The sequence below is a fragment of the Cygnus olor genome, chromosome Z (assembly GCF_009769625.2).
Source record: "Cygnus olor isolate bCygOlo1 chromosome Z, bCygOlo1.pri.v2, whole genome shotgun sequence".
Lineage (NCBI taxonomy): Eukaryota > Metazoa > Chordata > Aves > Anseriformes > Anatidae > Cygnus > Cygnus olor.
In genome coordinates, this window is record NC_049198.1 from 30,055,976 (window position 1) to 30,083,253 (window position 27,278).

A 27,278-nucleotide genomic window follows, 5' to 3' on the forward strand; every position below is an offset into this window, starting at 1 on the left:
TTAGTTGCTCTTTTTTTTCTTGCCAGCAACATATATTCCTCTCAGTAATGAGTTTTGATTGAAGCTTACTTTATATATTGCTCTTCAAAAACCAGTCCCATTTATGGAGTTCTTAGCTGAAGCTACACAAATGGAGGGTATATGACTGAATTCTACTCTAAGCTGCACTGCTTGTGAAGACACTTAATTTGAAGTCAGAATTCTGATACCTGGAAAAGAAACATAAATGATTGAACTGAAAATAAAGTTTAAAGAAACAAATTCAACTTTTATCTTCTTTAATGTGAATATATGCTATACTATAAGATGATAAAGTACCTGTGAACACAGAATAGATATTTGCAGGTTTTAAAATCAGGTGTGCTTTACTGAATATACTTCAGAAAAATTCTGGTACGTAGCATACATCTTTTAATCTTCTTTTCATATGTAGCACGTGAGTAAATATACGACAACATGAAAGTGCACAATTTGTTCCGTGAGTGCTTGTTACTGTTTGTCAGTGTTGTATGATTTTTCTCAGAATTATGGCTTAGGTAACCTTTTGTCAGCATGCTTCCCAGAACGCGTAATGCAGAAGCATTTTCTTCATTGACATGGACATTATTAACAAAACCAGAATAACATGATTTGCCTAATATAATAGCTAATAAAATTAGCTAATAAGCTGCTAAGACAGTTCACTGCAAAATGAGGTTTATCAATTAAGTAATGACAGTTAGCTCTCACTAAACTCTTTGGTTTGGAAGACCATCATGAGAAAGTTCTCAAAAAGCAGAATTTTATGATCCTTGTCCCTATTAATTATTATTGTTAATGACGTTGAATATGCTTCAAAAAGGAAAAGGTTTGCAAATATCTTTTTTTCTATGTGGTATGTAGGTATGTACTAATGGTAGTGAAAATACTGAAAATGGCAGTATGTATCTAGTGTGCTCAGCTTGGTCTTAACCTTAAATGGGAAACTTGTGTTTTTAATAGCTGATGGTTAAGGCATTGACTGTGAAGTCTATTAAAGAAAAAAAATATATATATATATTTGATAGTTCAAAATTTCAAGATAACTACAGTGAAATAATGTTGAGAGGAATATGGGCAGGGATACATAGCCCATATTGTGCTGGGTAAACTGTCTTGTATTTTAAAAGGTATGAATGTGCTGCAGCTCTAAAATTGACACACCTGAATGTCAGGAATGGTAAATTTTAACTTTGGGTGCAGGAAAGCTACTGACACCTGCAGCTTCATCCTCTTCAGTGTACAGGCTTCGTATTTCTTATGTTTTGAAAAGAACTTTCTACTTTTCTGTGTGCAGCAGCACCAGTACAGACCTTTTATGCCTCCAGCATGGCCTCTCACTTTTTGTGTCATACCCTAAACTCAAAGTCAGGATCAAATTCAACAGAGTTAAGATATTTGTTAAAGCTAATGAAGTTTTATTTCTTCACACCACTCCAAAATTACTTCTGAAATCCTGAATTTTTAGCTGAGTAGTCTTGGCATATACATTGTAAGCACAGTTTTATTTAATGAAAACTCTAGCACACAGATAAAACCTTCCTCTTAGGACATTGACTTACTTCTGTGCTCTGTGGTCTTTATACATATGCACAGTATTGTATGTGTGCACATATAATATAAGAAATGGAAGTAACTCTGTGGTGTTTGCAGTTAAATGTTTGAAAGTTTCAAAGGGGCAGCTGAATCAACGACTCAGTGAGTCTCCCTCTGTACAGAAATCTTTAAAACCATTGTCAAATGTGAAGTCCAGTTTCTTTGGCAAATGGTGTTTAATGCAAAGTGCTTAATGTTTTTTTATATTTATTACAACAAGCACACAAGAATTAAACTTTATATTTTTTTAAATGAAAAAGAAGATGCTAGGAAGTGTGAATAGGACTTTCTGTATTTTTTACTGGAATTGTATAAGAAGAGATGGACTAACAGAAAGGGAGTGAAGTAGTTCTTCATAATACTTGGGTATATTGTTTGTGCTGTACAAATAGGGTAAACAAATTGAACAGAGGGAAAGCATTGTAAATGGCTATCTATCCTTGAATTGTAGTTGTGTGGCATTTCAGAAGCATACACAAGTTAGAGTTATTGCAAGTGGGGTATTCTGTTTCTTGATTATGGTGTTTCTCTAGAAAAACATGAGGATGGCTATGATCATTTTTATAACAACTTCAGGAAAGTTCATGAAAATACTAATTAAAAAGGTACAGAGTCTGTCTGCCGAAAGGATACTTATATTTCAGTAAGTTTTATTTGATGCTCTGATAATTTCATAAAAAACAAAACGCAAACAACAAAAAAAACAGCTTTACATCTCCGTCATTCTTCAGAGTGCTGATGTTGTGTTTGTTATCTATTTCTTCTATATTTTGTATGTACAAGAATTGTAATTGGAAAAAATATGGTTTGGATCTCTTAGTTCCATGGTATTGTACTTCAGAAATTGTCTGTGTCAGCAAAATGCAGCAATACCTAGGTCAGTTTTTGCTGTATTCTCCTTAGAGAATATTGTATGTTGATGACTAATTATTTGTCTTGCTACAGCAACACATTCATTTTCACAAAATAGCTTCTAATTACTTACAGCTGGGTTTCTGTCTTAGAAAAAGTCCTGAAATACAGTCAATATTTGTTCTACATTAATTTGGGGAAAAAAAAAAAAAAACAGGCAAAGATTTCCATTAAAGTTGTAGTAAATATTTAGGCTACGTGATAATATTGCTTTCGTGCATAAAATGAAATGATATTAAAGATTCTGTGAAATCAATTGCAAATGTTAATTGAATCAGAGATCATTTAGGCCCAAAGCACTGTAAACTTTGGTTAAGCACACACTATAGATAAAAATTCCCAAAATGATTTTCTATCATTAAAAATACTGAACTTGTGATCTTTGTTTCCGTATGTGTAGCCTGCCTACCCGTCAACTCTGGGAGCAGGAACATACTTCCGGCTATTTTTTTTTACGGTTTGTATAAGACTTCCACTCAGGGGCAGCTTATGAAAAGTAATACCAGCTGGCATCTCCAGTGTGCTGTTTGCTGTGACTTGGCTGCTGCTTCAAGCTGTGTTCTCATTTTTGTGAGTCAAGTGGGAACATCTGCACAGATGTGGTGAGAGGTAGAGGGTGATGGGCAGGAACGACACAGGTCATACAAAACATGATCTAGATAGAATTAAGTAGAAGTAAAAAAGTAGATTAAAAGAACAAAAAACAAGGGGAATTGGAGGAATAGGTGAGCTGTACTAAAAGTCCCAGAACGCCAAGGGGAGAAACAGTATAGTTCAATCTCAGACTTTTCCTACTGGCAAGAACATGCAGGAAGAGAAATAGGAGGTGACTGCTGAAAGGAACAAACCAATCATGCTTGGCAAATGTGTGGGGTGTGGAGGGATGTCGAAGTGCTGATTGATGTATGGTAATGGTGGGACTTAAAGACTCAAAGGGTAGGTAGTGCTCAGCTAACAAGTACTTTAGCTGTGCTTGTTATGTTGTATGAGGGTAAGAGAAGCATTCAAAGGTTTAAATATTCTTAATAATCATCATCCTATAATTACAGGTTGGTGAATGCTATTTATTTTTGAAAAATTTAAATGGTAGAATGGGGCAGGTGGGATATTTCTTCAGGCTTTTTTTCTTTTTCCTAATGGAACAACATTGGAAGTGTGTAGTTTCATGAAGTGCATTTTAAATTTCCTTGCTCCAGTGTATATTATTACTCTTGCTAAAGCCATTGGGCCAATAGTAATTAGCTTGTGTGTTTTGTAAGTATATACTTACACTTTGATTTGTGCAGAGTACCTTACGTGTTGAAGAAGGGGTAATGTTCAGGTGTTCCAGTCACTGAATATAAATATTTGCACATAATTCTTTTATTTCTAATGAATTAAATATCATTCTGAAGAGACTGGATAAAAGATACTTCTCTAGTCTGAGAAAAATCTTGTATTCCTTGAGCAGAAATTTAAACTTCTAGTTGCATGAGGGGAGCCCCCTACCCCACCCTCTCAAAATGTTTGTAGACCATCTATGTTTATTAATGTTCTATTTTTGTCTGTTGTGATTTTTTTAATGAATGTCAATGTTGCCCTCATACAAGGCCTTCTGTGCAAGACCTCTCATTTACAGGTGCCAAAATTGGGTTTTCAGTCATGATTTTCACCTGTCCAAATTGTAGCTCCAGTGGATAGGGTCAATGAATTTTATACACTTAATTTGATAATCAGAAATGGATTTAAATTTTCAATAAAATCCTGTGCTTTCATGTTCAAGTTTTTTCCTTTTTTTTTTTTTTTGCTGCTCTTTATCAATATTGTTTGAAGAACCTAGATGTAGGCAAGTATTCCCTAATTATAGGGGATATTTTCACAAGGCACTTTGTCTGACCTTGTATAGAGTGTCAGGACTGCACGGTCCCACCTAACCTTGCTGGCTGAAGGATGTTCACAGAACTGGGTTGAGATGGAGGTTCTGTGTAGAAAATGTCCAGCAGTAGGGTGATCAGATGAGGGCTCTCTAGTTCTTTATTTGCTGGCGATTGTTTTAGTTTCTTTCCTTCCCTCTTCATCTTGTACTGAAAGCCCCACATTCCGCCATCTGCTGCTTTTCCGAATCCTCTTTTCTCAGTGTCTTACAAGTCCCTGTCATCCCTTGCCCAAATCAATACCCATCCATACTTTCAAAAGCTTTCAGAGGAAGCACTGGCATTTCCAAATACTGCTCTACTGCTCGCTGTGTGTGTTTTCTGGCACCACTTGAGGACTCTCCTTCACTGTAAATGTATGTAAATTTTACTGCCATCTATCAGGGATAGAGTCACACTAGGTGATTTTAGTAGTCATTATAATGATTCCTTTGTACTGTAGCTCATTTCAGAACGTGATTTGTTTTCAGATGTTGAAGGGTTCTGTACTGGAAAGCTTTTTATTCTTTAGCTGATGTGTAGAACCTGAAGAGAGAAGTCTGCCGACCTTTTCTACTTGAAACTGAGGTTACTTAAGTATTATTGCTCTCTTTCATAAAATTATGTTGGTAATTACTCATGCATATTCTTTGGTGGTAGCTGCTTAGCAACGTGTTTTCTGTGGATAGGTTAGATCAAAGTGCTGGCCTGCAGGTTGTATTTTTCCCTTTGGTGGGATGAAGTGCAGTTGTTTTGATGTTAGGTTTGATGGATTTGTTTGCCACTGCATTCATTAGCTTCACATCAAAAAATTGACAGGCTGTTAAATGAAACTTTGGCTTAGATTTTCAGCTTGACTGTTTGGAGACATTTGTGAAGATATTTTGTTTTTGTGCTGCAACAGCCTCAAGCAGTTATGACTGTTTTAAAGGGAAGAAAAGTTATTTACTATCCTGATTTATTTGGGTAAAAGTCATTTTCTTGAGGATAGCCGTGCCCGGTTTATTTTATCCAAACAATATATTTGTTATGAAATGTGTATCGAGAAACAATATGCATGACTTGATTAATCATATCAGAGAAGAAATTATACTTACTGACCACACAATAGCAGTTTTCCACCTCTCAGAATTTATTGAGATAAAACTTTGTTAAAGAAGGATGTTTAGTTACTTCTGTTCAATAAAACTGTACAGTTATCTCTTAAAAAAAAATCCACTAAATCCACCCCCCACCCCTTTTTTTGGGGGGGAGGGGGGGAAGGGAATGGAGATGAATGATGTAAAGGTTTAGGCTTAAAAAGAATCTTGCTACTCCTGCAACCATGTGTTAGTACTGAATGTCAGAAGTAGCTACATGTGAGCTCATGAATGATTATTTCATCAGTTCATTTTACTAGTTTGAATTATGTTCTCATGTCAAGGTTAACTTTTTTAGCATACATCTTGATACATTCATTTGCAATGGTATCAACATCATTCAAGATGTAAAAGTTAAATGCTTTTACTTACCAGAAATCATAATTAGCCTCCTTATATTCACTTGGCTGCTAATGAAATATTGCAAGGATTCAGGAGCCAGACATGCTTACATACTTCCCATTTCTGCTCATGATGTTAGCATGCCACTTCCCGTGCATTCTGTAGTTGTTTTTTTAACTTTGTAATCATAGTGTCATGAGCATACTTTCAGCTTTATGGTTGTCATGGAATGTTTTTTCTATTTTTTCTTTATTTTAGTTTTTTTTATTTTTTATTTTTGATCTTGATGTTTTTTATCTACTATTTTTGCCCATGTTACGGCCCTCTTCTACTTCCCCAGTTTGATTGTTACTTTCACAAACTTGGTATTTCCTGAGGACATCACCTATAAAAATGCCCCACTCTAAAACCTGGTTGTTGTGGCCTGAGATCTATTACTGTGATGGGGACTATGGGCAATAGCTTGCTCACTTCCAGTTTTCTAGTACTGTGACATGTTGAGTTTAGAACTGTAACAGTTGTAGAAACATTATGTTACTAAAGGTAGTTTTAAAAGGCTTCTATAGCATGAGTGTCTGTACAATTCAGCTTTTTAACTTTGTATATATACAAATGATACAGAGTGCATGCTGTGAAGTATCTTTATTTGTCTACCTGGTACGATCTGAAATTTACAGTTGTTGTCTTTGAAGGTGCAGATGCCATCAACTCACATTTCTGTATAATAATAATAATATTTTCACCCATGAGCTTATCAGAGAATAATGTTCTGTAGCTTTCTGAATCTTCCCATTTTGGCAGAGCAAGTAATAGCGAATTCATATTCTGAGACTTTTCATGACTACAGTGCTACACTATGTGCAAGAAGCATTATCATTTAAGTAGTGTCTTGTGTGGTTTGGAAGTTCACTGTACATTTCTGCTGAATCTTTACCATCTGTATGTGGCCAAACTTTTGTGTGTTGCTACAGCATGTGTGACTAAGGTTATGTATGCATGCATGTTTTTGGTACAGGACTCTTATGCAAGTTGTTCTAATTTACTAAATTGAAATTAAATCAATGGTGCTGTCAAAATCCCTGAAATGTTAAGGGAAATACCAGATTTTTAATGCAATTTTGAATAAGAAATAAGGAGAGAAGAATTTCTTAAAATATAATTTTAAATGTTAGAATGTATGTTGGCAACTGAGTGAGTAGGAATGATGAGATCTAATTTTTGTTTGTTTTTTCTGTGATATTGTAGAAGTTCCATTTTTCAAAGTAATATATGTACCAATCTGGCATTCTTGGTGGATTCCACCCCCCAAGTTGTTTAGAAGTTTTTGTTTTATAGCAGCTCTCACCAATGAACAAAATGATTTTTTTTTCCTGAAAAAAGTCAATAATTTGCAATAAACTTGCCTTTCAGTATATCATTTATATGAAGCTTTAAATAAATCAATGCAGTTTGTCTTTCCTTACTTTTCAACAGAATGCAGATTATAATTATCTTTGATTTACTGAGAAAAACCATTGTCACTAGGTACTTTCTTTTCCGTAGATTAATGTCAACCTGTAAAGAGAGATCACTTTCATTTCAGGTTTTTCCAGAAGGCAGAATTTCAGCTAAGAACTAGAGGCTCACAAAATAGGCTCTCTGGGCTTGAGTCAGTTGCTGAAATACAGGTGTCTAAGACCATTTGAGATAAATAAGATATTTTACTTTCTCTGTCAAGCTGGAAGAGCACTGGTATTCCATGAGCTCTGTGTGGTACTTAGAGCTCAGGAAGGTGTCACAGATGCCAGAAAGTGGTTCAAGTGGCAGTGGATGCACAGGCAATTGAAGTGAGCCATCTGTCAGTGTATTCTCTTATTTATACCTTTTGTCTAACCAGAAGTTGTGCTAAAAATTAGCTGCATTCTTGTACCATTTATTTTATATCCTACCAATATCCTGGCAGCTTGGATGTCTTTTTTTTTTCCTCATGTTTCTGTATGTAGAGAAAAAGCATTGTATGAAGATTGCTTTCCCTCAGTTAACCTATTTACCTTCTACTGTGACAGCAGACAGGAGATGAATCCTCCTGCAGTTGATATTAGTCCCACTCTACAGTGACATTTAACAGTTCAGAGAAGTCAAAGGCACGATACGAATTGTCTGTGATACAAAGGATAATGAAAGGTTTTGAGACTTGAGGTAGAGGATATCACAGGTTAGATTAGATGCTGTGTGAGAAGGTTCACACCAAATGTATTGTGAACCATGTACTTGCAATTTTATTTCTTCTTACAAGAGTCAAAGGAAGTTCATGTAAAAATGAAGAAAGGTTGATTAGCAGTATTGCAGATTTGCAACAGTCTTGTTTTCTTCATTTCCAACATTTGAAAGAAAACACTAAATATAAGCACAGAACTCACAATCCTTGATTAAGTCTCAGCAGTGACTTGTATGATTGAAGAAGAATGAGTGATATACCCCAATCTTGAGGTAACTTGCTGTAGCAGAGCAAATAAAGTGTATATGCTATTTTTAGTACAAATGAGCTTATATAGCCTAGCAGATACGTGAAACAGGAGCTGAACATAAGACCTCTCAGCTGCAGGTTCAGTGTCCACACTGTGCTGGCTCCTGGAGTGACTACAACTTGTTTATATGCAGCAAGTTAAAAAAAAAAAAAAAAAAAGTCTTAAGGTTTACAAGTCTACAGTAGGATCATAAATGAATTGTATAACTTGTACTGGTTCTCTTTTAGATAAAATCCACAGTAGAACATGCTACTATACTTTACAGAAAGAAGGCTATTAAAATGTCTTGAAATAATTTTCTGAAATGTTCTACAGACAAATGTTGAATTAAGACCTCAGTGCTTGTGTGGTCGTGTTCAGTTTCTAAGGTTTGTCTTTCTGCCCGAAGCCTTTACAACTTTAAAGCTGATGGGAGAAAAACTAGAATCAATCACCTTGAACATGTCATATTTCTCACAGGATGTATAAATAGTCACCTCCTAACTTGGTTACAATATTAACATTAAAGAAAAAGATGTATTAGTATTTTTATATTAAGTTCACTTCTTCTATATGATTCAATACAAGACCTTGCATGCATTTTGGGTGAGGTAAGTTACTCCTTCCTTGTTTATAACTCCTTGCTAGTTTATAACCAATACTGTCACCAAATAACTTCAGTGAAGAGTATTTTAAGTTTGTTCTCTGTATTTAATATAGTCTCATATATTCATTAATCTCCTCTGGTCAATGAGCACTACATGCATAGATTTTAACAAAAAATCATTTGATCTTACCTTTGCAATCCAACATCTCATATGCTTAGGATTCCGAGGGAGAATTCTTCACCTGAAGTTTGTTTTGCAAATATGTGTCCACATGAATAAAACGAGGATTGTTTCAGAGAGCTAGAATGGTATTTGTGTCTAGGAAGCAGTCAAGGGACTGCTCTAATTTGAAATATTCGGCAAACATTGGAATGAAAAATAAACAAAAAAATTGGTGTCATTGTGCTTATTTCTGGATTTTCCAGACTATTCCACCTGAGTTAGTTCAGTTACTTCTTCTGTATATCTTAGTACAGAACAGTAAATGCTGTGTGTTTGTAGTTTTTTTCAAACTATTAAGAGAAGTCAGTGTATAAGAATGACAGAAGTCTGAATATTTTGATGCATTATAATGAGCACTGTGGGAGCAATTTGTAATGTATTAGGATGGATTAGAGAAAGACTTCAAAAATTTCTTCAAAAAGGGGAATGTTACAGTCAAGAAAACCCACAAAATCTCCTTCTGTGCATCATTTTTCCTTTTTTACGTTGGTGGATATTGATATACGTGTCTTAGTGAGTGTATCAGCAGTTAATTTGTTAATCAGGACAGAAAGAATCTATCTTGAAATCTAAGATTACATAAGATATGAGGAAAAAAATTCAGATAGGTGGCAATTTGTATGTCTCTTGAACATCTTTGAAATGGACTGTAAGGTAAACCCTTGGCAAACGTGTTTGAAAGTCAAAATAATTTTGATACTTTATTGTAAATCAGTTACCTTGATGGTTTCTATGTACTGTAGATGTATGTATGAGTGAAACATTTGAACTAAGGAATTTTTTAAAGGAGTTTTAATGGTGGCATTAAAATTACGATATAACAAAAACAATTGTCATAACTGATATTGTTGATGTTCAGTGAACACTGGGACCTCAAAGAGTCTAGACCTAACACGTTTAGTCTATAAGTCTTTACAGGTAATTTTATTTAAATAAAATCTAAAATGTGTATTTGAACCCTGAAAGTGGAAACCTTAGAAAAGAGAAAAGGTTTTCATAGTTACGTTCCTTTTTTTTGTGTGTAGGTGAGGTGTCTAATTAGATGTAGCTTAGCTTCCTGTTTTGTCAAAGTTGTCTTGAAAAAAATCCATGTATTTAGAAGCTGGAAGGAGTGCTGTCTTAGCACGTTTAATTAAAGCAAGTTTTACTTCTATTCTTGCTTCATCTCTTAATTCCCTCTAGCATGACAGTATGATTGCAAAGAGATAATAAGAAAAGGACAAAGAAATAATGTGCTAGAGTTTGCTAGCTTTATGAGGAGGAGTATTTCCAGTTAGACAAGGTGGACAAAAGAATAAGGGGTAGTAGCTCTTGGTGTTACTATATTTGTACATATTTCTTTCCTCTACCAGCATGAGAATACTGTTTACTTCACTAAAGCAAACTCCAGCCATTACAATAAAATCTTCAAGAAAGACTGTCAAAGAAACACAGATACCTGACTCTGTCTGCACATCATATGGCTACTTATTATGTCTGTGATTACAGAGTAAGGTGGTTTAAGGTGGTGGAATTACTGAAATACTTTTGTCATGATGTTGTGGTTTAACACCTGTAGGTAGCTAAGCTCCACCACACGGATGTCTCATTCCCCCTCCTCAACAGAACAGAGGGAGAAAAATAAGGTGAAAAAAGCTCATAGCTTAAGATAAAGACAAGGAGATCACTCACCAATTACCATCATGAGCAAAACAGACTTAGCAGAGGGAGATTAATATAATTTATTGCCAATTACTGATAGACTGGAGTAGTGAGAATAAAAACAAACTAAAAACTCCTTCCCTCTATCCATCCTCTTCTCCATCCTCCCTCCGAGTAGCACAGAGGAATGGCGAATGTGGGCTGTGGTCAGTCCCTAATGCTTTGTCTCTGCTGGTCCTTCATCTCCACTTTCTTCCCTCACTGAAGAAAGGATTCTGTCCTTCCCGAACTAAGCCTGTGGGGGCTGCCCACAGGCAGCAGCTCTTCAAGAACTGCTCCCACACAGCTCTGTGTCACGGGGTCCATCGCCCAGGAGCAAACTGCTCCAGAATGGGTCCCCCACATGTGGGCGGCAGCTCCCCCCAGGCCCCCTGCTCCTGCGTGGGCTCCTCTCCACGGGCTGCAGCTCCGGCCCGGGGCCTGCTCCTGCGGGGGCTCTCCATGGGCCGCAGCCTCCTCCAGGCCACATCCACCTGCTCCACCGGGGGCTCCTCCACGGGCCGCAGTGTGGAGATCTGCTCCATGTGGGACTCACGGGCTGCAGGGGGACAGCCCCAAAACTGTGAAGTGTGTATGGGCTCAGAAAATGTGTGCAATCTGTAGGCATCTGTGACTGGAAATAGATCAAATTCTTTATTTTTTTAATTTCCAATTTGTTGACTTTCTGGAAGTTATTTTCTATTTGGTGTACCATAACCCTGTTTTCTTTCAAGAGCATTGATGCAATCACACAAAAGTTGTAATGGACAGATTCAGTCTATTTAATCTCCTTTATATGTCTATTTAAGATTTGTGCTGCTCTGAATTTTTCTAGAGTTGTTGCTCTTTTTCATGTTCTGCCTTCTGAAATTGAAAAATGCCATTTCTTTGGTAATCTCCAGTCTCAGGAAGCTAGCGGAGTGTTCTTTTACAGTTACTAGTACAAAGTGTTCTTGACATTTTACAAGTTCTGGGCAAAGCAGGTAATTCTGGACAAGCCAGTTTGACTGTAGCCTATACAATTCTGCAAGCTTAATACTTCTAGCTATGAGCTAGGGTATCTGAGCACAGGTATTCTTACAGGGCTTTTCTTTCCATAATGCATGCTCTTTTCAATAGCTGTTAGAAATTGCATGTGGCTTACTTGTCATTACGTGAAGGTTATAAATTGGTTCAAGAGCATTCTAATTTAATTCTTTCTTTTAAAAATCATTAAACATTGGCTTATTCATAATTGTTATCAAGCTGTTCTCTATCATCTGTTGAATAAAAATGAAATGTGTTATGTTAATGTAACAATGATTCATACACATATGTAAAATAGTCATAGATGACTATTAAAAGGAGAAGCCTTGATAGTGTTTTGAAAGCAGTTTCTGTTCACAATCTCTAAATTCTAAACATTCAAAACATCTTGTTAAAGAGAACATTTAGGGCACTGGATTCTTTTTGGCAATTACTGTATTTAGATTATTGTGTATTTATTTTTCTTGCTTTTGAAGTAGTCAGAGTCGGCGTTTATCAGTAAATCTGAATAAAGAGGTGCTTTACAATATGTAACTTAGAGGCTTTCAGCAAAGCTTCTTTGTTTATAGTGTTTGCAGTGTTAGCAGAACAGGCAGATGGTTTGCTTTGCCAAATTCTTGCCTGTGCTCTCACCTCCAACAAAAACTGTGTAAGAATAAAAAGATGGAAGGCTATTTATCACTTTCCGATAGCCTGATCATCAAGAGGAGGAATCTAAGAAATGTTTTATGATCTCTACTACTATGTGCTAGAGATCTTTGGCCAGTGAAATATAGCAGTATGCAACGTGTCACAGGAGGGGGACAGATGTCCAAACTTCTAATCAGGTAACACATTGCCTAGCATATGCATATATATATATATATATTTAAATCAAATCACCTTAATGTTTGTTTCTCACTCTCACCAATGTATCAGAAACACCCCAACGATGCATTTCAGGCATTTTTTAAAACGTTGGTATTTATTAGAATATCTGGAGCATTTTCTGTTTATTAATGGAAATATGTAGGCCTTCTTTATCTTTGCTTACCATCTTAGCACAGTATCCCATAGAGTATTAAGATTGTATTTTTAGGCCTTTCTTAAATTTTCACATTTTTTTCTCTGAATAAAGAAGTTCATGCAGGTCTTGTGCGTAACATAAATCCTTGTCTGTGGGGAAAATGCTTCCATGTCCATCTGGGCACCTACTGAGTAACTTACTTCAAAAATGTACTGTAGTCTTTTGTATTATGAATATTTGAATATGTAGCTCATTAGGTCTTTTGCCTGGAAGAGAATGAAATCTTCCATGATCCTGTTGTGGCTTTGGCAGAAAGTTGCCTGCAGTAATTCAGAAAGGCATTCACATCTTTCCTTTTGTGCTGTTGACAAACTTTTTGTTGTTTATTAGTTGCTTTATCTTGCAGATGTAATCTGGCAGACTTCTTAAAAGAGCTGACTTGTACACATTGTGGTTATTGAATGTGGTATTCAAAACTACAAGGTCTTGAATTTATTTGTAGTACAATCAAACTTTATTCAGAGGGTTTTTGTAGATGAAAACTTTCAAAATAGCGCACTCTTGATTTTTCTTGTCTTGGTGCAAGGTAAAATATGGAAATAAATATCAGAAAAATCTGTTCTTGAAACATTTTTTATCTGGATAAATTTAGTGCTAACTTTGTAGAGCAAGAATGATTTTTTTTAAGCCACTTTGACGTAAATATATTCTGACAAGCTTCTACAGCTAATCAAACATACTTTTTCTTTTGGCTTTGGAAGGTGTTGAGCACTTCCAGGTCCTATTGACAGCTAGTATAATTCAACATCTCTAAAAAGTAAGCAATAGTTTATTTCATTTCAGACAGGATTTTAATCTTAATCATGACTGCCAGTGGGTATCCTGTAGTTTTTGGCTTTGCAACATTTACAGGAAATGCTAGATATTTTTTTGGTTGGCAGATGGATGTTTTCTATGAGACAGCTCTTGTGCCATGTAATGACCAAGTACCTGTCTTGCAAGAGGAGAGAGGTGATAATTTTAGTAGAACTGTTGCTTCATGTGTCACCATAATCATCAAATGGACAGTAATAATATAGTGACAGGATCAGCATGGAGACTGACGTGGATTTTTCTTTTTCTGTCTTAATTACTAAACTCCAACATGCAACAGAATCTGTATTTAGTTTCATAAAGGTGATGTGTCTAGCATGTAATGGCTAATTTAGAACAACGTGAAATTTTATCAACTGCTGTGTTGCTTATAAAATTGTTACAAAATGGTTTGAATTGGAAAGCTCTGAATCCAAAGAGAATAAATTCAATGTGAACGCCTTTAATTAAATTGTGCTTAATTTAAATAATGTAATTTGTATTGATTATGCTGCTGCAATTCATTTGGAGTTTTATTTTTAATTAAGATTCAATAATCTTGTTTTACCTTTTGGAGCTATTCACAAAATGGCTGTGAAGAAAATTTATGTTAATTAAATGAACATTTATATACACTTATTAAGCCAAAATCAGGCCATAATTTCTTTTTTTTTTTTTTTTTGTGGAGGTACGCTAAATATAACATTTCTTACAAGGACACAGAAGTTGATTTTTTTTTTTGAGCTAATCTGTGTTCATGTAAGTCTTAAAAATGGTGTGTGTCATTTGCTCTCACTACCTGAATGTCTGCCAACGTTACCTTCTGAAGCTGCTTGAATGATTATTTAAGGGCAGCATTAATATTATTGTTTTCTTCACCATCTTATAATTTGTTGTGTGGCTTCTCCCTATCATCTGGTGTCTGTGGGCCATGGAAGTGAACTTTCAAACTTGTGTGACCTCCTAATAATTTTCTGGAAAAGCTACCAGCTCATAATACTGCAAAAGCTGAAAAAAAATCCAAAATGAACAACATGCTGTATTGTATTAACTCAGAACATGAATGCTGTGTTAAGCTTATTGTTATTACTTGATTCTTTTTCTTGTTGTTAGTATTATTAGCAGTAAGAAAATTTTAAGATTATTGTGAGCCAAGACATGCATTTATTTGTAAGTGTGCAGTGATAAGCATGTGATTCATTTTCTCTGCATCTGTGTATGTGAAGGAGAAGTCATGTAAAGCAAAGGTCACTGGAAAAGTTGGAAGGGCAGAGAAACTGAGCAAAAAGCTGTAGAGCTAATTGCTTGGCAAGTGTAACTTGCCTTAAGAATAGACTGGAAGGCTGAATATATTGAACTAGTTGAGTTCACACAGATCTCTGCAAATATTTGTGCCAGAGGAAAACCCTCCAAAGTGGTAGCCTCAAACACTCTGTTTCAGACTTGAATTTAACACTTAGTTTACCTGAATTCAGTCAGAAAGATTGGACTATTGTTGATGCACTGTTACTTCTTTTTAGAATCATAGAACCATGGAATGGCTTAGGTTGGAAGGGACCCACCCCTGGATCACCCAGTTCTAACCCCCTGCCATGGGCAGGGACACCTCCCACCAGACCAGACTGCCCAAAGCCCCATCCAGCTTGGCCTTGAACACTTCCACGGATGGGGCATCCACAGCTTCTCTGGGCAACCTGGTCCAGTGCCTCACCACCCTCTGAGTGAAGAACTTCTTCCTCAGATCTAATCTAAATCTAAAAACATTACTCCTCATCGTATCATTACTCAGCTTCGTATAAAGTCTCCCTCCATCCTTCTTGGGAGTGCACTTTAAGTATTGAAAGGCTTCAATAAGGTATCTCTGGAGCTCTCTTCTCTAGGCTAACTAACACCAGCTCTTTCAGCCTCTCTTTATAGGAGAGGTGCTCCAGATCTGTGATAATTTCTGTGACCCTCTTCTGGAGCTGCTCTAGCAGGTCTATGCCTTTCCGCTACAGGGGGACTAAGAGCTGAACAGAGTACTCCGGGTGGGGTCTTCTGAGAGCAGAGTAGAGGGGGGACAATCCCCTCCTTCCATGTGCTAGCCACCTCTCTTTTAGTTTAAAACTCTTCCACCTTGTCCTATCACTATCTGCCTGAGTAGAACGGCATTCTCCATCTATTCCATAAGCCCCCTTTAAGTATTGAAATGCGGCAGTGAGGTCTCCCTGGAACCTTCTCTTCTCCAGCCTGGACTGCCCCAGCTCTCTCAGCCTACCTTCACAGGAGAGGTGTTCCAGCCCTCTGATAATCTTCATGGCCCTCCTCTGGACCAGCTCTAACAGCTCCACATCCTTTCTGTGCTGGGGGCTCCAGACCTGGATTCAGCACTCCAAGTGGGGCCTCACAAGGGCAGAGCAGAGGGGCACAATCCCCTCCCTCGACCTGCTGGCCACTCCTCTGTTGATGCAGCCCAGGATGCAGTTGGCCTTCTGGGCTGCAAGCACACACTGCTGGCTCATACCCAATTTTTCATCCACCAGTACCCCCAAGTCCTTCTCTGGTGGGCTGCTCTCAATCTTTTCTTCCCTTGGTCTGGTATTGATGTCTGGGAATGCCCTGACCTGTGTGCAGGACCTTGTACTTGGCCTTGCTTGGACTTCTCAGTCCTGACCATGTCCCTCTGGATGCCATCCCTTCTTTCTGCTGTGTCAGCTGCACCACTCAGCTTGGTGTCATCTGTAAATTTGCTGAGTGTGCACTCAATCCAGAAGTCTGTCATTGCTAAGGATGTTAAACAGTATCAGTCCCAATATGGGCCACTGAGAGACGCCGCTTGTTACTGGTCTCCACCTGGACATTGAACCGTTGACCACAACTCACTGGCTATAGCCATCAAGCCATTTTTTAATCCACTGAAGAGTATGAACTTCGTATACGTATCTTTTGTATTTAGAGACAAGTATGTTTATGGTACCATGTCAAAGGCCTTAAAGAAGTCCAGGAGAATGACATCAGTTGCTTATCCTTTGTCTGCTGATGTAGTCATTGCAGGCCACCAGAATGGTCAGGCACTATTTGCCCGTGGTGAAGCCATGCTGGCTGTCTCAGATCACCTCCTTGTCTTGCGTGTGCCTTGACATTGCTTCCAAGGGGATCTGTTCCATGATCATCCCAGGCACGGAGGTGAGGCTCACTGGTCTGTAGTTTCCCGGGTCTTTCTTCCTACCCTCTTAAAAAAAAAAAAAAAAGGGAGTGATGTTTCCCATTTCCCAGTCACTAGGGACTTGGCCTGACTTCCAGGACTTTTCAGATGTGATGGAGTGTGTCCTGGCAGCTTCCTCAACCAGTTCTCTCAGGGCTCAGGGATGCATCTCCTTGGGCTCCATAGACTTGTACCTGCTTAGTTTCATCAGATATTTTTGAACACACTCCTCACCTACAGTGAGAGGGAGTTTGCTCCCCCCCCACTCTCTGCCTTGAGGTTTTGGGACTTGAGAGAAGTGGGAAGAATGATTGCCAGTGAAGAATGAGGCAAAAAAAAAATCGAGTACGTCAGCCTTCTCCATGCCTGTTGTCACCAGTTCTCCCATCTTGATTACCATAGGGGGTACAGTCTCTTCAGTTTTCTTCTTCTGGGTAATGTACCTGTGGAATCCCCTAATATGCTTTGCATCCTTTGCTAGGTTCAGCTCTACCTGTGCCTTGGCTTTCCTGATCCCATCTCTGTATATCTGGACAGAATCCCTATATTTCTCCCAGGCTGCATGCCCCTGCTTCTGCTGCCAATGCATTCCCTAATTACACTTCAGATTGACCATTAGATCATTCCTCAACCATGCTGGCTTCTTGCCTTCTCTGCTTTATTTCTTAGATCTGGGGATGGAGACCTCTCGCACTCTAAGAACTTAGTGTCTTTAAATAGTTGCGAGCTCTAATCAGTTCCTCTATTCCTAAGGTCAGTTTCGCAGGGGATCTCATCCACTAATTCTTTAAACAACTGAATGCTCTTCTAAAATCAAGGGTCCTGACTTTGCTCTTTGCTGGGCCCATGTCCTTCAAGATCTCAAACTCAACCAGGGCGTGATCACTCCAGCCCAGACTGCCTCCAGTCGTGACCTATTTAGTTCATTCTCATTGGTGAGCGCCAGGTCCAGTAGCACTTCTCCTCTTGTTGGCCTCTCTAATAACTGGATTAGGAAGTTACCTTCAATGCACTCCAGGAGTCTCCTGGATTGCTTACAGCTTGTGGTGTTGCTTTTACAGTAGATATCTGGGTGGCTGATGTCTCTCAGCAGGATGAGAACCTGAGAACGTGTTTCTTGTAGCTGGAGCAACAAGGTCTTGTCAACAGACTCCCTTTGATGGGGCAGCCTGTAGTAGACACCAGCCAGAAGGTTTCCTTTATTGGCCTGGTTGGTAGCTCCTAGTTGCACAGTGGTTTCCAGCTCCTCCTGTTGTTTCCCATACTACATGCATTGGTACAGAGACACTTCAGCTGGGCTGTTAGCAGCATCACCTTTTTAGAGGACCATGCCCTAATTCCTTTGAGACAATTCACAAGTGTTTTTGCTGTTGCTTCCAGATGTTTGGAAGCAACCTTCCACCAAGAAAGAGAACCTCCACCAAGAAAGAGAGAAGGGTGATTGTTGTGGGCGACTCCCTCCTCAGGGGAACGGAGGGCCCTATTTGTCGGCCTGACCCCACGCATAGGGAAGTCTGCTGCCTCCCTGGGGCCAGGGTCAGAGACGTTACCAGGAAGCTTCCAAACCTGGTTCGCCCCTCTGACTATTACCCGCTTTTGATAGTCCAGGCTGGCAGTGATGATCTTGAAAAGAGAAGCCTGAAGGCTATCAAACAGGACTATAGGGGGCTGGGACGATTGGTGGAGGGAGCGGGAGTGCAGGTGGTGTTTTTGTCTATCCCTACGGGGGAAGGGAGAGGCACGGAGAGGACATGGAAAGCTCACGTGGTTAATAGGTGGCTCAGAGGCTGGTGCCAGCACAGAAATTTTGGTTTTTTTCACCATGGGGAACTTTACTCGGCACCTGGCCTGATGGCCCCAGACGGGTCCCTATCTCCAAGGGGAAAACGGATCCTAGGCCAGGAGCTGGCGGGGCTCATAGAGAGAGCTTTAAACTAGGCAAGAAGGGGGACGGGGCTCAAAGAAGGCTTGTTGGAGCCGTGCCGGGGGAAACAATGGCTAGGCTGGGGAAGAAGGCGATGGCCCAGCTGAAGTGCATCTACACTAATGCACGCAGCATGGGTAACAAACAGGAGGAGCTGGAAGCCATCGTGCAGCAGGAGGGCTACGACTTGGTTGCCATCACGGAGACGTGGTGGGACCGCTCCCACGACTGGAGTGCTGCAATGCCTGGCTATCGGCTCTTCAGGAGGGACAGGCAGCACAGAAGGGGTGGTGGCGTGGCTCTCTACATTAGAGAATCTTTTGATGTTGTGGAACTCCAGGCTGGGAATGATAAGGTTGAATCCCTGTGGGTTAGGATCCGCGGGAAGGCCGGCAAGGCTAGCGTCCTGGTCGGGGTCTGTTATAGACCGCCGAACCAGGATGAGGAGACAGATGAGGAGTTTTATAGGCAACTGACAGAAGTTGCAAAATCGTCGGCGCTTGTCCTCGTGGGGGACTTCAACTTCCCGGATATATCCTGGAAACACAACACGGCACAGAGAAAGCAGTCTAGGAGGTTTCTGGAGAGTGTGGGAGATAGCTTCCTGATGCAGCTGGTCAGTGAACCTACCAGGGGTGGTGCCCCGCTAGACCTTCTCTTCACAAACAGAGAAGGACTGGTGGGAGATGTGATGGTCGGAAACCATCTTGGACAGAGTGACCACGAAATGGTAGAGTTCTCTATTGTTGGCGAGGCCAGGAAGGGGACCAGTAAAACTGCTGTATTGGACTTCTGGAGGGCTGACTTTGAGCTGCTCAGGACGCTGGTTGGCCGAGTCCCTTGGGAGGCGGTTCTGGAGGGCAGAGGAGTCCAGGAAGGCTGGGCGCTCCTCAAGAAGGAAATCTTAACGGCACAGGAGCGGTCCGTCCCCACGTGCCCAAAGACGAGCCGGCGTGGAAGAAGACCGGCCTGGCTCAACAGAGAGTTGCGGCTTGTGCTTAGCAGGAAAAAGAGGATTTATAATCTTTGGAAAAAAGGGCAGGCCACTGAGGAGGACTACAAGGATGTAGCGAGGCTGTGCAGGGAGAAAATTAGAAAGGCTAAAGCTCATCTGGAGCTCAACCTGGCTACTGCCATTAAAGACAACAAAAAATCCTTTTACAAATATATCAATGCGAAACGGAGGACTAAGGAGAATCTCCATCCTTTACTGGATGCGAGGGGAAACCTGGTTACTAAGGATGAGGAAAAGGCTGAGGTGCTTAATGCCGCCTTTGCCTCAGTCTTTAGCGGCAATACCGGTTGTTCTCTGGATACCCAGTGCCCTGAGCTGGCGGAAGGGGATGGGGAGCAGGATGTGGCCTTCGCTATTCATGAGGAAATGGTTGGCGACCTGCTAAGGAGCTTGGATGTGCGCAAGTCGATGGGGCCCGATGGGATGCACCCGAGGGTACTGAAAGAACTGGCAGAGGAGCTGGCCGAGCTGCTTTCCATCATTTATCGGCAGTCCTGGCTATCGGGGGAGGTCCCAGTTGACTGGCGGCTAGCCAATGTGACATCCATCTATAAGAAGGGCCGGAGGGCAGACCCGGGGAACTATAGGCCTGTCAGTTTGACCTCAGTGCCAGGAAAGCTCATGGAGCAGATTATCTTGAGGGTCATCACGCGGCACTTGCAGGGCAAGCAGGCGATCAGGCCCAGTCAGCATGGGTTTATGAAAGGCAGGTCCTGCTTGACGAACCTGATCTCCTTCTATGACAAAGTGACGCGCTTGGTGGATGAGGGAAGGGCTGTGGATGTGGTTTACCTTGACCTCAGTAAGGCTTTTGACACCGTTCCCCACAACATTCTCCTCAAGAAACTGGCTGCGCGGGGCTTGGACTGGCGTACGCTTCGCTGGGTTAGAAACTGGCTGGATAGCCGGGCCCAGAGAGTTGTGGTGAATGGAGTCAAATCTGGTTGGAGGCTGGTCACAAGTGGTGTCCCCCAGGGCTCGGTACTGGGGCCGATCCTCTTTAATATCTTTATCGATGATCTGGATGAGGGCGTCCAGTGCACCCTCAGTAAGTTTGCAGATGACACCAAGCTAAGTGCGTGTGTCGATCTGCTCGAGGGCAGGAAGGCTCTGCAGGAAGATCTGGATAGGCTGGAGCGATGGGCTGAGGTCAACTGTATGAAGTTCAACAAGGCCAAGTGCCGGGTCCTGCACCTGGGGCGCAACAACCCCAAGCAGAGTTACAGGCTGGGAGATGAGTGGTTAGAAAGCTGCCTGGCAGAGAAGGACCTGGGAATACTGGTTGATAGTCGGCTGAATATGAGCCAGCAGTGTGCTCAGGTGGCCAAGAAGGCCAACAGCATCCTGGCCTGTATAAGAAGCAGTGTGGCCAGCAGGTCTAGGGAAGTGATTGTCCCCCTGTACTCGGCTCTGGTGAGGCCGCACCTCGAGTACTGTGTTCAGTTTTGGGCCCCTCGCTACAGGAAGGACATGGACGTGCTCGAGCGAGTCCAGAGAAGGGCGACCAAGCTGGTGAGGGGTCTGGAGAACAAGTCTTACGAGGAGCGGCTGAGGGAGCTGGGCTTGTTCAGCCTGGAGAAGAGGAGGCTGAGGTGCGACCTTATCGCTCTCTACAGTTACCTTAAAGGAGGCTGTAGTGAGGTGGGGATTGGTCTGTTCTCCCACGTGCCTGGTGACAGGACGAGGGGGAATGGGCGAAAGTTGCACCAGGGGAGTTTTAGGTTGGATGTTAGGAAGTACTTCTTTACCGAAAGGGTTATTAAGCATTGGAACGGGCTGCCCAGGGAGGTGGTGGAGTCACCATCCCTGGAGGTCTTTAAAAGACGTTTAGATGTAGAGCTTAGCGATATGGTTTAGTGGAGTGCTTAGTGTTAGGTCGGAGGTTGGACTCGATGATCTTGAGGTCTCTTCCAACCTAGAAATCTGTGTCTGTGTCTGTGTCTGTTTCAGCAGCTCCTGGCTTTCTCCATCACTTAGAACTCCATCCCCTTCCCCTGCTAAATATAGCTTAAAGCTCTGCTTGTAAGTCTAGACAGCTTGTTGCTCAGGTAAGTCCCATCAGCTGTCAACAAAGGTATATCCAATATTATAGAAGGTGAAACCTTGAGTATGGCTCCAGCCTGTTTAGTTTGTTTCCTTGAACCTGCTTCTCAACTGGGAGGAGAACACCACCTGTGCTCCTGATTCCTTTAACATTGTTTTGAAGGACAAAAAGTCTCTTCTAATACTTGAGTTGCCCCATCATTCCATCATTTGACCCTGCATGGAATAGCAGGAATGGGTGGTAAAACAGTTTTTTCAAAGTAATACTTCAGATACCAGTACTATGTTAATTCTGTCATACCTGAGCAGCAGCTAAAAATGCCAAGCTAGTGTTACAGTGTCACCTTAGAGTTATTGTTGGAATCAAAATTACATGGGATGTTGACCAAATAGAAGGAAATCTAGAGCAGTTTTAGTGTCTGGAAGTGAATGTGTTTTCTGGGATCTGTTATTTTAAATCATATAGCTTAGCTATAAAGCTACTTTTTATTGAGCAGTAATCAATTTGGGTCTTTTGCATGAACAATTTGCAAATCTTCATGTTAAAAATGAAATTCATAATGCAAATTCCTTGGTTTGCTTTTCTTTATTTTCTTCTGTTACAAAATATATAAATGAATTCATTATTTAAAATGCTATTTTAAAGTATTTTGTGTTCCTGTCCGTGTTCTGGTTTTCCTCCAGTTGCAGATACTTGAAAACATGAATATATGGTAGCAAAACCGAAGGACTAAACAGATGATTAGAATTGACTGTGTTGTTATATAGCTCATTGTGACTCTTCTGAAATTAGATCCAGGAAAGTTACTGACTCTATAGAGCTTGTGAAAGCAGGTGAGAATTAATATAGTTTTCTCAACTAATTGAGAGTGTTGACACAGCCAATTAAGATTATTTAAAACATTCTAATTTTTCCACTTGTTTATTTTCATCCTTATGAAAATTAGTTGTTGACTTTTTTTTTGCCTGGATATCAGAATTATGTTGGTGAATAAAGCAGGTGTGTAGAGGTCTGGCAAATGGACTGTTTTGGCTTTAGTAAATCTTAAGATAGAAGGTGCTGAGTTAGGCAGAGGGGATTCATGTCACATTTGGTACCTTAGTCTTTTGATAACTTTTTAGTGACCAGAGAGATAAACATAGAAATCTCTTTTCCCTTCGTTTGTTGACCATGTCTAAAACAGTCATTGGTGATAAATTCTTTTCTGTGGCAGAGGCTGAAAGGCTGAAAACTAGCTTTTCAGAAGAAAGGGTATAAGGTCATGAGACAAACAGAAGTGTTGTTTCTTGAGGGCTCCTCGGTAAAACTTAGAGCATTTCTTGAAATTTCAAATACATTGAAATGAAAAATTGGACTCTTAAAGGACGCTTTTTCCCTTTTTTTTTCTTAATAAGTCTTGTATTTCATAGAATCACAGAATGGTTTGGGTTGGAAGGGACCTTAAAGATCATCCAGTTCCAACCCCCCTGCCCCTGATAGCAGGGATGCCACTTGCTATCAGATCAGTTTGCCCAGGGCCTTATTCAAGGTGTTCTTGAATGCTTCTAGGGATGGGGCGTCCACAGGTTCTATGGGCAGCCTGATCCAGTGCCTCACCACCCTCTGAGTGAAGAATTTCCTCCTAACATCTAATCTAAATCTCTTCTATTTTAGTTTAAAACAATTCCCCCTTGTCCTGTCATTGTCTGCCTGAACAAAAAGTTGTTCTCCATCTTTTCTATAAGCCCCCTTAAAGTATAGAAAAGCTGCAATAAGGTAACCTTGGAGCCTTCTCCAGGCTGAACATCCCCAGCTCTCTCAGCCTTTCTTCATAGGAGAGCTGCTCCAGCCCTCTGAACATCTTCCTGACCTTCTTTGAGCTTGCTCTAACAGATCACCATGCTTGTGCTGGGGGCCCCAGACCTGGATGCAGCACTCCAAGTGGAGCCTCACAAGGGCAGAGCAGAGGGGGACGATCCCCTCCCTCGACCTGCTGGCCACTCCTCTGTTGATGCAGCCCAGGATGCAGATGGCCTTCTGGGCTGCAAGCACACACTGCTTGCTCATGTCGAGCTTTTCATCCACCAGAACCCCCAAGTCCTTCTCCTAAAGACTGCTCTCAATGAGTTCTTCTCCCAGTCTGTATTCCTGTCTGGAATTGCCCCAGCCCAGGTGCAGCACCTTGCCCTACGGCTTGTTGAACCTTGTTATGTTTACATGGGTTGACTTTTTTGCTTGTTCAGGTCCCTTTGGGTGGTATCCCTTCCTTCTGTTTTATCAACTGCACCACTCAGCTTGGTGTCGCCTGTAAACTTGCTGAGGGTGCACTTGATCCCACTGTCTATGTCACTCGTAAAGATATTAAACAGTACCAGTTCCAGGACAGACCCCTGAGGGACACCACTCGGCTCCAGCCTCCACTTGGACATACAGCCATTGACCGCAGCCCTCTGGGTGTGGCCTTCAAGACAATTCCTTTTGTAATGAGTGGTCCACCCTTCAAATCCATATTTCTCTAATTTGGAGATCAGGATGTCATGTGAGACTCTGTCAAAACCTGGCAGAAGTCCAGAGAGATGGCACAGTATTTGTTACAGTACTACTGCTCAGGATTTTGTTTCTGCCTTTTAGAAACTATAGATGTGTTATGATTTATTATAGGCAAAATGCATTTTTTGTTAGGCATCAATGTATCATTTATAGTTACAGTAGGTATGAATAAATACTGCTTTAAGTATATTCTTGTATTTAATTTTTGAAGAAATATGCCTTTATGGAATGGAGTTCTATGGATAGTTTTGCAGTTCCAGAACTTCCTGAACCAAGAAACAGTTTTATTCTTAATTTCTTATGGACACTGTGTGGTTTTGTACCTGTGGAATACCAGAGGATGTTGCAGGAGTATCAGTTGTTATGATGATGAACCAGTTGCAGTGTACAGTGAAAGTATTGTGGCTGTGAGATATGTAGATTGGCTGTAGAGCACTTCTTCTACCTCCAAAGAACCTTACTTGAATTAGGAGATACCTTATTTAAAGTGATGTTTGCTTCTCAGCATAAATTATTTTTTTTAAGCTAATGACCACTTAGGGGGTGCTTCATACAACGTCATGTGATAAAAGCATATAATCTAACAGCTACTTTTACCAATATTTGCCATCCTGATTTAATTTGTGGTCGTGGATACTGTATCATCCTCTGAATGTTACAAATGACTTTCTTTAGTTTAGACTAATTTTGGGGGAAACTGTCATAATTTGAACTGTTGCTCCATGTCTGCTGGTGAAAAGACGTTTTTCATTCTGATACTTGCCCTTCCTTTTTTCCATTTAGCATCTTTCATTTTTGCTTTCTGAATAGCTTAGATAAGAAACTGTTTTACTTTATGTATGTCTGCTACTGTAATTGTGAAATTGACTTTCAGCACTATTTAATCACTGAAGTAACTACTCAGGAGCAATACTTCATTGCGGTATAATAAATGTGCACACAACGTTTTAACAAATGATAGTACTATAAAGCAATAAGTAAGCCTCTATTAGGCAAATTTAAAACATAATCCACGTTCTTTTTTCAATTCTAAAACACATTTTGTCTCCTATCTAGATAAGCTTTGGTAGTCCTCTAGTCCTCGCTGTTCTCCCTCTTTGGGCTTTTAAGCCTTTGTGCAGATTCTGTTCTCTGTATGTTCAATATCTTCAAGATTTTTTCTGGAAGGCTTAGGGTTATATGTGTTTGCTTGTTTATTTATGTTTTTAAAAACACTATGTATGGGTCGAGACACCAAAAAAGATTCATGACTTTTGAACATCCTTAATCCTGACTTCGCTTATTGGGAAAATATGTACAGAAAATGTCTCGTTCAGGAAAGATATAGTTTACAATTCTGTAGTATCATCTAGTTTACAATTCTGTAGTATCATGTATTTCATTAAGGTTACCATTGAAGAAGCAGTCCTTAAAGTTAGGTGGTTTGCAATACTGAAGACAAGTGAGATGGTAATTCTAATAAGCAATGGGTGAAATTAGCCCAACAGCATTAATACACACTTGAAAATGGGAGAAACTCAGTGCTTCATTTGTTTGTAGATAGTTGTCAGTTTGTCATGTCATTTTCAGATTTCTTGTGTATATTCTCACAGGGCTTTAAAATAGACCGTTTCCATTTCTGCCTGTTCCCATTGCAACTCTTTGAGCTAAACTTTTTTTCTAATCACAATAATTCTCTGATCATCATTTCAATTTAAGAGAATATGTATTTTTTTTAAAAATGTCTGTTTCTAAAGCCACTGTGACAGCCTTTCCCTTTAGCTGTTTTTTCTCAAGTTCATCCTGGCCTGTTAGGTCATTACACTGAACATGTCTGATTCAGCAAGTCAGGTCTGCTTTTCATGAAATCCATAAAACTTCATATTATTCCGAACAGTCACTTCAGATTGACCGGAGACCACCCATATAAGTATTCCTTTTTTTTTTTTTACCTAGGGCAGTTGTTTTGTTTTCAGACAAATATCTCAGGACCTCCTAAAGTCCCATCCCAGGATGTACTTACACTGAGGGTTTGTGTGGTTGTTGAGACCATTGTGCTTTGGCAACTCTAAAAATGCTGTATAATGCTAGAAAATCTCTTCAATTTCTTGTATTTAGGGTCTATGAGTGTACATAGTGCTGCTTTAGGGTAGCTTTACATGGTTTTCTTGTGCAGCTTCAGAGTCCTCCCCCAGAAGAGTTAGAATGATACTTATAGGGGCATCTACTTCATGGGGCTTGAAGACCTACTTAATGAGAAAGATGGATAGCATACATCTTCTATGAAAAACCTTTGTGTTCATTATGAAACCCTTTATAGAATAAGGTGGCAGTACCACTGGTTTCAAAGGGTCACTAGCAACCTTCATTCACATGGCTAGGTTATTTTTTTTGAGGAAATATGTGAATGGAAGTGGTTGCGATCTTTCAGCTGGAGCTCTGTCTTTCTAACTATGTGTGAGGATTTTTCTTAGTATACTCATCCCAGCTAAGATTATACCTATTTTGGAAATCTTAATTTGGTTTTGATATTGAGCTGCTTACCTATAGGTAATCAGGAAACTATGCTGGCAAAAACACGTGTGTGGTCTTATGGCATAATGGAAGATTTATATGATAGATTTGTTGGATTAAATTAAAAAAAAAAAGGACTTTTAAAAAATTGGCAAAAGACACTTGCATGTGTCTGAGCTTTTTTTCCCTTTGGTTGCTGATATCTGCATCTCACTTCTGGTCTTGTCACCGAAGCTGAGTTTCAACAGAGTTGGAGTGAATGAGAGTGCTGCTAAATTGGAGATTGCTAATGTTACTGTCAATACATATG

The 27,278-nt window shown here is 40.1% G+C and overlaps 1 protein-coding gene across 10 annotated transcripts in view; it reads left to right on the forward strand.

Annotated features, from left to right (window-relative positions):
- KDM4C (lysine demethylase 4C) overlaps positions 1 to 27,278 on the forward strand; it is a 293,255-nt gene that overhangs the window by 72,946 nt on the left and 193,031 nt on the right. The window contains exon 10 of one of the 10 annotated variants that reach the window (XM_040541830.1): positions 96 to 326. The exons of 8 other annotated variants lie outside the window; for them this stretch is intronic. In XM_040541830.1, coding sequence (XP_040397764.1) covers positions 96 to 116 — 21 coding nt within the window. In that variant the 3' untranslated portion in view covers positions 117 to 326. Of the gene's footprint in view, positions 1 to 26; positions 327 to 27,278 lie in introns of those variants that run through there. One more of the 10 variants, XM_040541828.1, reaches the window with a different exon arrangement.